Here is a 12,518-nt window from a genome sequence, read left to right as displayed (position 1 = left end):
CCCCAGCTGGTGTGGAGGCACAGCAGAGGGGAGCATCAGGCCACAGCCAGCTGCAGCCAACCCCGGGAGAGAGCGCAGCCTCGCCCCGTCTCCCTGGGGCCCAAGCAGGCCTGTCCCCCCCTCACCTGGTGTTCAGACACCCAGTGTCCCCTGCAGCTCGAGGCAGCTCTTCCCCATCACGCTGTATCTCCCCCATCCCATAATATTGACAATATCCACCGCTGATCAACCACCTAGTACACGCCAGCGTCATACTGGGCATTTTGTATATGGTGGGATTTTATCCTCTCGACAGTTCCCTGACCAGATGGAATTAGCTCCGTTTGACAGATGGAGGCACCGAGGAAGACTGAGTTCAATAATGTGCCCAAGATGACACAGCTAATTAAGAGGCAGATCTGAATTCAGTTCTGTCTGCGGCCTCACATGCCTTGCTCCAGCTCCACCATGGCGTCAGCCCTGGTCTCCCCAGGGACAGCAACGTCTGAATCCTGGGTCACATATATCGCTGAGGCACTGCCTTAACTACCAGGTGGCTCCAAGGGTGGAGCTTCCAGGCTTTGGAGCGGTCACTGGGAAGCTTTTTTTGGACTGCAAAGGCCCCGCCAAACCACAGAGTAGGCCTCCTGCCCACTGGCCTGTGAAGTTGTCAGCTCAAGCCACTCCTGGGGCCACAGAACTGGAGTCTTGTGACGGCACGGCGGCCCAGAGGGGCTTTTCTCATGATCTGTGGTTGTTTGGAAGGTTCTCCAGGGGTTCCAAAGACTTTAGCGTCCTCCCCAGCCAGGACGGCTCCCTGGCACTATGGATGCCTGAACGGGGCCCCCACTGTGGGCACAGCTGGTGGCGAGCCTGGGCCATTCCTGCTGCTCTGGCCTGGGTAGCCCCTTCCCCTGCGGGTGGGGAGGTGAGTGAGGGGAATGGAAAAAGAGGGAGCGGGATTGTAGCATCAAAGCGTCCAGAAGCCCCACCAGAGCAGTTTGGACACCAAGGACAAGCAGACTGCCAGAAGGAAGCAGGCTCCGGGGAATGCAATTTATTGGCTCTGTGGCCCTGCAGCGTGTGAGGCCAGGATGCAGGCGGAGCCCTCCTCCGCCTGCCTCTGCCCAGGCTGGATGGAGGGGAGGTGCATTGGTAGCTGGTGATGGAGGTCCCCAAGGGGGTGTGAGCCGAGCCTCCTGCCACAGGGCACTCACACGATGCCATCAAAGCCCTGCAGGCCACACTTCTTGCCAGCCACCTGGCAGCCGAACCTCAGCGCCTCCTGCATGCTCTTTCCTAGAGGAAGGGAGGGAGGGACAAACAGCTGCCTCAGCCTGGCCTTTTGCACAGGGCCAGGCCCCGGCCTGGTGCCTCCTGCTGGGCTACTCACCCTGGGATAGGCTGAAGATGACGGCGGCGTTGAAGGTGTCACCGGCCCCCAGAGTATCCACCACCCGGGGCGGCGGGAAAGCGTCCGAGTGGAGCACCTGTCCATCAGGGCCCAGGGCGTCGGCGCCCTCCTCAGCCCAGGCACAGATCAGTACAGCCCTGCAGGACCCTCTGCTCAGCTGGGTGCGAGCCCTCCAGGGCTCACTCCCCCTCCCCAGGGCAGACAGGGATCCCAGGCTGGCTCCGTGCCCACGGCTCTTCTTCCTGGGGTTCCCCAGCTCACCCTCTCCTCACGCGATTGTACAAGCCCCGCAGCGCCTCCACCGCTGACCGGAACCCCAAGTGCTTGGCCACATCTTTGCTGACAAACACCTGTGGGCAGTGGAAGACAGGCTGCCGATCACCCTAACTCCAGCCCCCGCTCAGTCACTCACCAGCAGCAGCCTAGCATTGCCCCCGCATGATAACTGTGCTCCTCCAGCGTGGCCACCCCCACGATAGTATTCCACCGCCTTGCGGGGACACGTTTCCGTCCTTGCTCAAGACCTGCCAGAATACGGCCCTGTCAACTGTGACACACGCCCCCGTCCGTTTGTTCTACGATCCAAGAACTTCTTTCCGACCGGAAACCCAAAGTGAGCCTTGAGCGCCACCTTGGGGTGAAATCTACCATTGCCAAGAGAAACTGCGGAGTCTCAGGAGCATTTTTGCTTTTGTTGTTTGTTTTCCCCACACAACTCTGCCCTCCAGGCCTGGCTTCTTCATCTAAAAATCAAAGGGGTAGGGGCTCAAAAGCTCCCTTAACACCTGCCGCACAGTAGAACCGCCAGAGACCTCTGCCAAACAACAGAGGTGGGGCTCAGGCATCCATATCTTTTAACCCCCCACCAGGGTTTCGGAGCAACCAGCATCCGCTAAGTGATGCTAAGCTTGTCAACCAGATTCCATTTAGACCCTGCTCTGCTCAAATCACCTTGTGCAAGTCCCCTTCCTATCCTCCTTCACCTGCTAGTGGCTCCCACAGCCTGTCACTCATCCCAGAGTCAAAAGACACCTTGGAGAACAGTCCTGTCCTCTCATTGGACAGAGAAAAAGACTGAGGAGGCCCAGGGAGGAAATGCTTCCACAAAGGACTGCCCTGTCTAAGCCATTTGGCTACTACCCTCATGCCTACCCACCCACTGGAGAAGAGAAATTGTCCTAGGCCATGGACGATGGCTGCACCAGCTCCCAAAGCAGGGAGTGGCCTCTTTTCTTTGTCCCCTTGCTGCTAACACCACCAAGCCCCGAGTAGCTAGCCATCCAGGAGTGGCAGGCAAGACAAGGGAATGTTCAGGCTTCTTTTAAGAACCAAACTAGCTGGATGTGGCCAGGAGGAGATGCATGGGACACTCACCACATCTCCATAGCCAAAGAGCTGGAACAGCTCCTCTCGGGGCTTCTCCACCTCCACAGACACCCGGATCTTCTGCCCCGGAGGCTGCCTGGCATTGTGCTGGTCTACCCGCTGCAGCATCTTCACCTGCTCCGAGGTGTTCCGGCCCTGGGCAGGGCAGAGAAGCTCAGGACCAGGTGCAAAGTGCCCAGCTGGGCTGGCTCATTCTTCCCTCTCTGCTGAAACTGGGTGAGCGGGTGTGTGTGTGTGTGTGTGTGTAGTGGAGGCTGGGCTGGAACCCCATCCTCAATCTCAAAATTCTAGAGCTATCATGGACCTTAGAGACCTTACTGAGAAGCCTTCCCATTTCATAGATGAGGAGACTAAAGAATAAAACAGAGATTTTCCTAAAGACCTTATAAGTTAAACAACAGGGCTAAGGTTAGCACTCAGGACTTCTTGGAATTTCTCCCTCCTGGACTCCAAAACTTCTCTTGCAGTGGAAATTCTAGTTCCCTGTATTTGGGAGCTGGGTCGGGCTTCCCCGAGGTCAGGCCTCCCACAGCCAGACTCCTGCCAGCATGCAGGGCCCAGGGCCCAGGGCCCAGGGCAGCCTGAGTTAGCATCCTGCTTCTGGCGCCTACCTCCTGCTGTGTGATCTTGAGTAAGTCACCCAACCTTTGTGGGCCTTAGTTTCCTACCTAAAAACATAAAGTAGAATGGAAAGGGGATAAGAGGGTCATATTTATTGATCACTAAGGCACTTCATGGTTCAAAGAAACCAAGGAGGCAAAACATGTGGAGGGGCTGGCGGGTTGAGCCCTTTGAAGTACAGGGCAGGGCTTGCCTCAATGTGGATCCACTTGAACCGAGTCAGATCAACCTTCTCAAAGTCCAGAGCAGAGACATCTGGCAGGTTCCTAAGTCACAAGACAGAAAGGACAGAGAAGTGGCGTGGTGAGGTTGGCTGGGACCAGGACCCCCAGCGGGTTGCTGGGGCCCTTACGCCAGGCCCTGACCAGCACGGCGGGAAGCTGGGTCTACAGCACAGGCTTCTGAGGCTCAGCTCTGGGACCGACTCTGTCCCTCGCTGCTCTCACAGCTACTCCTTGCCCCACTCGGCGCCATCCAGACAGGGAATTGGAGGCAGTCTGCTTGCATGCCCCTTCCCGTGTTTGTGGCTGTGATATTCTCTCAGGGCAAACAGTACCTGTCTGTCAAGGAGCCAGTGTTGTGTGCCTTGGAGACCATACCTCCCAGAATGCCCTACGAACACCAAGGACTACAATTCCCAGAATTTCCCTTGCCAGCAGCACACTTGGCTCCCAGCTGTGCCCTGGGAAACTACAAAGGCCATGGCTACTCTGCCTGGAGCTCCGGTCTGGTTCCACTCACTTCTGGCGCTACAGCAGGGAGTTTCACAGCTACGTGATGCAACTGTGAGGTTAAGCTTAGCACTTGAGGATGAGTTTATATTTGGCTAAGTTATAGGTGGACACCCCACAAGGGTCCACCTTGACTCTCCTTGGCCAGGGACCTACACACAGCCAATGTCCTCTCTATCGCAGAGCTGAATCCTTCTTAACCAGCTGTGTGGCCTGGGCCCTTCCTGAGGCTGCTTCCCTGTCGGTAAATGGGGCCCAAACCCCCAGCCTCACAGGCCTGCTGCGGGTGTTTGGAGGTGATGCAATGTGCGTGGTCCTGCCTGAATGGAGGCTGGAGCTCTCTGCCTCCTGTCCTGTGAATACGCATGCTGTGTCCTTGTTGGAAGTTGCTACAGGCTGTTGCTTAACAGGCAGATGACCAGGGCTGCCCGGTGTGAATCTGTCACCAGCACATGTGCCCACTCGCTCGCTCACTGGGACACACGGAGCCCAGGGAGTGCCAGCTGCAAAGCTTGTCCTGGGAGAACTGCCCCCTCCCCTGATGCAGTGGTCACGCTGGGTGGTTGGGGTGGCCTGAACCCCAGGGTGGCTGAGCTGGGGCCGTTCATCCCCAACATAGTGCCTGACAGATACTAGGTTCTCAGTGAACCAAACCCCTGAGATTCATCAAGAATGAGTCTAGGGGAGATGAGAAGAATCTGAGCCCCAGCGCCTCCCCCCAGTGCCTTGGGCCCTAAAGGGATCCTCTTCCTGCGGTTTGGCACTTCATTGGACGGCCCGAATCTGCGGACCCAATGTCCCCTCATCAGTGGCTGTAGATGGGGTGCGGTGTATGATCTGGCTGCATTATGCTGGGAACTCAGCAGGGCCTTGTCTTTTCTGAACCCCAAACCCCAGCTGCCAGGCTGCAGGCTGGCCACTCTGAGGCTGACCCTGGAAGTCCCACTGCGTCCCCTCCAGGGCAGAGGATGGCTCGAGTCTCATCTCCTGTCCCTCTGTCCTCAGAACAATTTCCCCACACCCACCCCGGCTGCTGATTGATGAATTACAGAGGAATCACACCATAAATTACATTTTGTGCAGGCACGCCTGCCCATCCTTGGCGTTGACCAAGGCCAAGTTGCCAGGCAGAGCGAAGCCCTTCCCGTCCCCACCCTCCTCCTCCCTAATTGAAAACAATTCAGAAATCACTGAGCAGTTGGGCATACGGACAATTTCTGGTACAGAGAGAGGCCACAGAGGGTGGGCAACTGGGATGCCCGTGGTGGCAAGTGAGGGAACTGATTGGTGGGTGTGGCAGGGCGAGGCCAGGGGGCCTTACGTGTCATACAGCACAATGGTACGGGAGCCACTGGAGTTGTTGACGAAGCAGCAAGAGCACGGGGTGTCTCCCCGGCTCTGCCAGGCCACCTGAGACACGTCCACACCCCGCTGCCTGAAGTCAGCCACCAGGAAACTTGGGGTGGAGCCCGAGCCAAGGGAAGGGCAAGGAGACACAAATTAGAGCCTAGAAATGGCCTGGACCTCCCACGGGTGGGGAGGGGTGCTGGAGCGTGTGGGTGCTGAGCACCCCTCTTCCAAGAGAATGTCCTGTTCTGGGAGTCCAGTGATGGCAGCGGCAGCTGGCGAGGCGCGGACAGGTGTACAAACCTGTAGGCGTGCAGGATGGTGCGGCTGCCACTGGCCTCGTTGACGATGACTGTGGAGATGGGGACGGAGCCTGTGGTCTGAATGACCGCGTGGCGTAGGTCCACGGAGTAGCGGCGGAAGTCATCCAGGACAAAACTGCCGGGCAGAGTAACCCGGGGGGAGGTGCAGTTGACAAGGTTTGGGGGCTGGCAGGGCTACAGGGACCCAGGCTGCAAGCAGAGGGGCCAGGAGGGACCTAGAAATCACCAGCTGTCACAGGCCGTGCGAGGAGGAGGGAGAGGCAGGGATGCATAGGCTGGAGCTCAGTGAGGAAAACACCGAGGGGCATTCTCTTGGGTCTTGACACGAGGCAAACTCCAACCCTGACACTGCCCTTCGCTTTGACTCCAGCTGGGAAGGATGGGCTCACACTCATACAGTTAACCGGGGTGGACTTGGGGCCGGCGGCCTGTGCCCTCTCTGACACAGGTGAGGGGACTGTGGCCTATTTCATGCCAAAGCCCAGCAGAATTAATAATTACCAAGGTGATACTTTGCCCACCGGCTGCCCTCCGCACACACATCCCTGTGGCACTCTGCCCTCCGAGGCCCCTTCCAATCCTACAGTGAGTCCCTTCACCCCCAACCTGCCCTGCCGGGAAGTGGCACTGCCTTGGTGCGCTCACTGCCCTCTCCCCTCGCACCAAGGCGAGCCCTTCTGGCCAGTGAATGGGCTCCCGGTGCCTGATGCCGCTCGGTGTGGGCCTGGTCCAGGACTCTGGCCCAGAGTCCCCTCCAATCAGGGCGAGTTGGGGGCAGCCCCTCAGGAAGACTGCACCAGCAGGAGAACAAGGAGGCCAGCCCTACCCTGCGGGGCCGTCGCTGGGAAGTCAGTGTCCTGTGCCCGAGACCTGGCATCACACTATCCAACCACCATCCCAGCTTTTCTCACTACGGTGGACCCCATTTATGACAACGCCAAAGCTGGGCAACACAGATTTGTGCAAAGGTGAAGACAATAACTCTGGGAAAAGGGAAGGCAGCAGGAAAGGGGGAAGACCGAGTCTGAGACGGAACGACTCCATACAGGAAGCTGCAGGGGCTGAGCAGGGCTGGTGAGGGCAGGACACGGTGGGCTTCACTCATCCGTGGGGTTACCGGGAGGTGGAGCCGACTCAACAGTGTGTGACAGACACAAAGTCAGGACACTGGGCCCTGACTTACGCCTTAAGGACCCTTTGAATAGTAGCTTTTCCCACAGCATAGAAAATATGGTTTGGTTGGTTTACCAAATAACTTTTTGTACCCATAGTACCTGGCACGAGGCAGGTACTCATTAAATGTTTGTGGAGCACACAGGACAATTTGGAATGGCCCAGCCATCAGCATGACTGCTGTATAAAGGTGGGTCCACGGCCCTAAGTGTGGACCAGTCTCGCCTCTAGCTGGGAGGGAAGGCAGCTGCTGAAGAGGGTTTAATAAGTGACCAACTATTGGCTCCAGGTCCCCCGTCCCGTCCCACCTCACAGACAGGCTCTCACCCTAGTTTGCTTCCTGCCAGTTCCTCAAGGAAGAGAACCTGCCTGTGGCCGAGGGGGCTGGGCGCTTGCTTGCAGCAGGCCCCCTAAAGCAGGGTTCAAAGGGCTGTGCTTCACAGGCCAGTAACCTGGAACCTGCCCCGGTGCCCACAGCGGGCAAAGTGTGGGTCTGATAAGCACTCGCTGCGTCAGCAGTGCCAGAGGTCAAAGAACCCATGGGTGCCTGCCACAGCCACAGTGAATGGCACATGGGCCCCTTTCGGGCTGCAGCCTCACAGCCATGAGCTGGGAGGCATGGGTCTAGGCCCAGCTTTAGCACATGGTTTCAAGGTGCCCTTGGCCAGGATGCTCTTGCTGCTTCAGGGAATAATGGGGACACGAGCGCTGGCTCTGCCCCCTCACCTGGGAAAGAAACTGTGAGCCTGGACCTTCGGACCATGGCTGCCGGGCATCCTTGAGGGACGACGGGTGCATGTCCCTAACTGCCTCTGCCTTGAGCTTAGCCAGGATGAAGGAGTTAAGAAGGGCAAAGTCATATCCACCGCAGTCTGCTGGAAGCAAGGAAGGGGGAGGTGGGGGAGCTGAAGCAGACTCCAGAGAGTGGCCAAGGAGCCGGGCTGCGGAAATGAAACCTTTCACGGGAGCAGCATTAACATCTGAGGAGCGGACAAGCCACACCAGGGAGGCTCGGGAATGCTGGTGCTCCACTCTGTCCCCTCCCATCTACGTCTGGTGGCCACAAGCCACTTCTTACAGCCACCATGCAGGATTAAGACTACCTTTCCCCCCACCCTGAGGGCAGGCCTCCCCTGCTCCCTCTTCAACTCACTCAGCAACGTGGCCCGGGGCCAGCGAGCCCATGAAGGCGCAGGGGGCCCCAAGCAGGGACAGGACGGTGCAGGAGTTGGACGCATTGCCCCCGCGCTGCCATCTCTGGGACAAGCACCTGTAAGACACAAGGGGGGGGGTCCTGCAGCTCCAGCAGGCTCATCCTGGGGTGAGCACGGCTGAACACGGTGCCCTGGGCAGGGCCCACAGAATGTGAACGCTAACAGAACTGCCCCAGAGCACATCCAGACCAGTCTTCTCGTTTCTAGATGGGCAGCTAAGGCTCAGCCAGGGCTGTCTCCTCAGCCCAGGCTAAATTCAAGTTCACAGCAATTAATTTATATCTCCCACCCATTCTTATGACATCAGGAAACCACTCAGTCAGGTTCATTACAACTGGGGGTTTCAGTCCCTCCGGGTTAGTGCCTCCTCCATGTCAATGGCCCACCTGCCCCAGGTGGAGCTGCTGTGTGTCAGCCTCCCAGTGAGAGCTGGACAACGCCCGAGTGCCCCTTTCCAAAGGTATCAAATCTACCACCTGCTCCCGTCCCAGGAGAGGTGCTTTGATAATAACTCAGCGTAAACTGAATAAGAGAGATGAACCTGGACGTTGTGATCACGCAAGCGGAGGGGAGCTAAATATTATGATGTCAAAAGCTGAAAAGCCCTGGCTGGAGGGGCTCAGTGGATTGAGCATCAGCCTGCAAACCGAAGGGTTGCCAGTTCAATTCCCAGTCAGGACACAGTACGGGGTGCGTGAGAGGCAACCACACATTACTGCTTCTCTCCTCTTTCTCCCTCCCTTCCCCTCTCTCTAAAAATAAATAACATTTTTTTTTAAGTTGAAGAGATTATTCGGTGAAGATCCATTTTTCCTCCACCCTTTTCATTTATTTGTTTCCCTTTTTTCAACTTTACTGAAATATAGTTGACCTATGAGGTTTTGTGAGTTGAAGAAGCACCGCGTAATTCTGATACATACACGTGACGAAATGATTTCCACAGTAAGGTTCACTGAGCCGTCTATCCCTTTGCATCATTACCTTTTTTCCTCCCTCTGTGCTGAAAGTCTAACAAGAGGAAAACAACTCATCGCACATCTGTTTGACTTCACTGTCATCTTCAACAACAAAAGTGATACCTTATGTATATGAAGTCAAAACACTTTAGTAATTTCTCATTTGCGCTCCAACAAAACTGTGAGGGAAACAGTGCAGGCTGCTATTTCTCTTCTCCCAGCTCCAAAATAATAATAATAACAACAACAACTGTAGCAGGTTATAATCAGAGGAACGAGTACCAAACAATCACTAATTAAGGGAAATAAGTGCATCAGAATTTTTAGACAGAGATGTACTTGTACACAAAACTTAACCCTGAGCTTCCCTTCTGCCTCAGGAAAGGGGACCACCATTGTATTAGAAAGAAAAGTACTAATTTGTAAAGGGTCAAACGTTTCTCAGGCTATGAGCTTTAGAGAAATTTTCATTCAGAGAAGACAGAAGATGTCTAGGGGGATCTGACTTGCTCAAAGTCACACCAGCAGTTAATGACAAAGCTGGTATCAGAACCCAGTTTTCCTGGCTCCCACACCACTGCGATACACTCTGTATTTTTTAATGGAAGGTAGTCGGGCCCCAGGGAGGGTGAGGTTTCAAAGAATGAGTACACAGTTTTACTCTGTGGAAACCCCTCAAAGTCACAGTGATACCCAAGTTTATGTGCAGAAAGGCTCTGCTGAACATGAAGATGCTTTCTGGAAGGCTCTTCTTGGCCTGGACTCTGGGAGGCAGGGCCATTCTCCAGGGGTCTGGCCCACCACCTGGAGACTGTCCTGAGAGTCCCCAGCTGCCTGTAGAGCGCAGACAGCCTGGGACAGGTGGGGCTGAGATGGCTTCGAAGGACTGGGTTCCCCGGCTCACGCTTGCTCATCTGGGAGGCACGCTAGAGTCCAGGAGCTGGGCTGGGCGCAATGGGAGCAGGCCCTAAAGACAACTGCAGTGCTCCGCAGAGGAGCAGAGTGGTGGGTCTGGGGGGGCAGGAGGCCCACCCTGAAGGGCAGGGACACAGAGAACATGGGCAAGGTCTCTTCAGAGAGGCACCTCACTTCATACCCACCTTCAGAAGCAGCCCTAGGCAGAGTGGCAGGATGTCCCCCATTCTAACTTCCATGGGGCTCCGGGTCTGGTTGAAAGAGCCGCTCTGGGTCTTCCTCAGGCCCCTCCTAGTCCTCGGAGGACCTGTGGCTCCAGAATGTGCACTGCTGCCCCGAGGGCAAGCCGAACTCCCTTCTGGGCACCCTGTCCTGGGGCTGTCTTCATCTTGGTGGGTGGGTGCACCCTGTGCCTCTCTCCCACTGCCCCTGCACCCCCGGCAAGAAGCTCTAACTTCTGGCAAATAAAGCCCAAAGCAAAGGGTTGGCTCCACAAGACAGGCAGGAGCAACGAGAAAGGGAGCACAAGAGATGGCGGAGGGCTGGGGCACAAGACTCGGACTTGGGGGGCTTGGGCTCTGATCACTGCTCCACCACGTACTGACCTCGTGGCCTTAGAGAAATTGTTTATTTTCTCCACATCTTCCACATCCATAAAAAAAACAAAAACTTGACTGGTCTTTACACCATTCACATGGGCTGCCGTGAGGAAAGTGTGGTGACACGTGTGACTGTGCTTGGTGGGCCCAAAGCCTGAGCACCGCCTGGTCTCACTGAGCTCAGCCTTGAGCTGGCCTTTCATCCAGTTCTTGACTGAGACAATTCTGTGTATTCCAAATGTTAGCCTTCCTCAAGGGAAAGCCCTGTGTTTCACCCACAGAAATGCTTTCCTGGGATTATGGTGTAACGGTGTACTTCTTATCAAGAGCAAATAGAAGAACTAGCAAATGACTCTCCAACTTCCACCAGACAACAGAGGTGGATGTTTTCCACTATGCTGCCAACTGACTTTTGTAACAAGGACTTCTGGTAAACTCCTTTCGGAATTTAGCACCAGGGTGAAGTCTGTGCTGGCACATGAACCAGCTCTGTCCATGACCCACAACACTTACAGGTCCTCCCAGGGTCTGCAAGCCCTGAGCTACAGCGTAGTTCAAATACCATGGCTTTAAATCTTCTTGCCTATCTAACAATATACACTTCTTATTGTAAGCTGTCTCAGTTTTTTTTAAAGGAAAGAGATGAGGCATATATGTGGCAAATAAATTAGAAGCAAATGCTAGTAAGAGGCAAGGGCATAGGTCTTGTTAAAAAACAAACATTGACCCCACTTGTACTAGGTGCATGCCCTTAGATAAACCACTTTGCCTCTCAGAGTCTCTACTTGTTTATGGGTAAGATAGTGATAATCAAGCCTGACACAGTCCCAGGGTTGAAATGGGAACTGGCGAACACAATGCTATCAGGAGCCTGGGTCTTATCACTAATGGACTCAATTCTTTCACCAGGCCCCAGACACAGGGCAAGGGCCCCAGCCCTGTAGTCTTGAACGCCAGGCACAAATGCAGGGCTGCAGCGGCCCTTGGAGTTTCTGGGGGGTCCAGGCGCCCCTACCTGGTGTCCGTGTCCTCCTCCGGGTACTTGTCCACCACATTGATGATGTCCAGCACCACTAGCCCCACGCATAGGATCTGCTTTTCTTCCATGAGGTCACTCCCGGAGCTTTCTGCCTGCAGGGCTGCAGGGATTGCTCCCGGGCTCTGGCTCTTATCCTGCAAGGTTGTGTTCCCGCTCCCCAAAGCCTCCTGGCTCCTCCTCCGAGCCCCTAGCTCCTCCTCCAGGGAGCCTCCTGCAACGGCAGGTTTGCAGAGGGGTGCCAAGAACGCAGTAGGGCCCTAGCTCCCCACGCCCACGGACCCAAGGGGCTGGGAGCGCAGGCCCGATGTCTTGGTCCCGGGCCTCGCCTTAGCAGGTTTCGTGGCCCAGCAGACCGCAACGCCTCCCACTTCCCGGCCTCAGTTTCCTCATGTATCAGACGGACTCGGTGCTAATGCAAACCTGTCTAAAGCACAGCTAGGCAACCTCATGACCATTAAAAAAAAAAAAAAAAAAAAAGAGGGCTGTAGAAAGATGACCCTTGCCCTGCCCTCTCCTGCATCAGTGGCTCCCACTGTACCCGCTAGACCCATAGGTTTGAGCTGGCGTCTTAACAGTGGCCTTTCGGAGTCAGCCGAAGCTTTGCAGCTGGCCTGCCCCCAGGCACAGCCCAGCCACAGCCAGTCCCAGCCAGAGGCGGGAGTACCTAGGTGAGTGGTGGTCACGTGACCAGAGACAGCGCTCCGCGCCCCCTGGTGGACAACGGCGGAACTCGTGTGACCCGGAAGAGGGTCCCAGTGGGGCTCTGAACCGCCGACGCACCTGGCAGCCGTGCTACGCGGCACGAAGTGGAGGACGCCGGT

General features: G+C 56.0%; 1 protein-coding gene across 4 annotated transcripts; it reads right to left on the bottom strand.

Moving 5' to 3' along the window:
• Positions 1-1,014: 1,014 nt before the first annotated feature.
• KHK (ketohexokinase) lies at positions 1,015-12,042 on the bottom strand. Of its 4 annotated transcripts, XM_037146688.2 has the most exons (9): positions 11,674-12,042; positions 8,128-8,244; positions 5,782-5,916; positions 5,453-5,587; positions 3,594-3,666; positions 2,768-2,914; positions 1,655-1,743; positions 1,373-1,530; positions 1,015-1,278 (listed from the first exon to the last, which is right to left on the bottom strand). In XM_037146688.2, the coding sequence occupies exons 1-9, from the start codon at positions 11,763-11,765 to the stop codon at positions 1,193-1,195; spliced, it is 1,032 nt and encodes a 343-aa protein (XP_037002583.2). In that variant the 5' UTR covers positions 11,766-12,042; the 3' UTR covers positions 1,015-1,192. The 4 variants fall into 4 exon arrangements, with proteins under 4 accessions (XP_037002583.2, XP_053523035.1, XP_037002584.2 ...); XM_053667060.1 differs by lacking the exon at positions 5,453-5,587 and having other exon boundaries at positions 11,674-12,041; XM_037146689.2 differs by lacking the exon at positions 5,782-5,916 and having other exon boundaries at positions 11,674-11,981.
• Positions 12,043-12,518: the final 476 nt, after the last annotated feature.

This window comes from Artibeus jamaicensis, unplaced genomic scaffold (genome assembly GCF_021234435.1).
Source record: "Artibeus jamaicensis isolate MK-2021 breed Jamaican fruit bat unplaced genomic scaffold, CSHL_Jam_final contig_465, whole genome shotgun sequence".
Classification (NCBI taxonomy): domain Eukaryota; kingdom Metazoa; phylum Chordata; class Mammalia; order Chiroptera; family Phyllostomidae; genus Artibeus; species Artibeus jamaicensis.
Note: the sequence above shows the minus strand (reverse complement) of the source record. Positions and strands in the feature narration are given on the sequence as shown.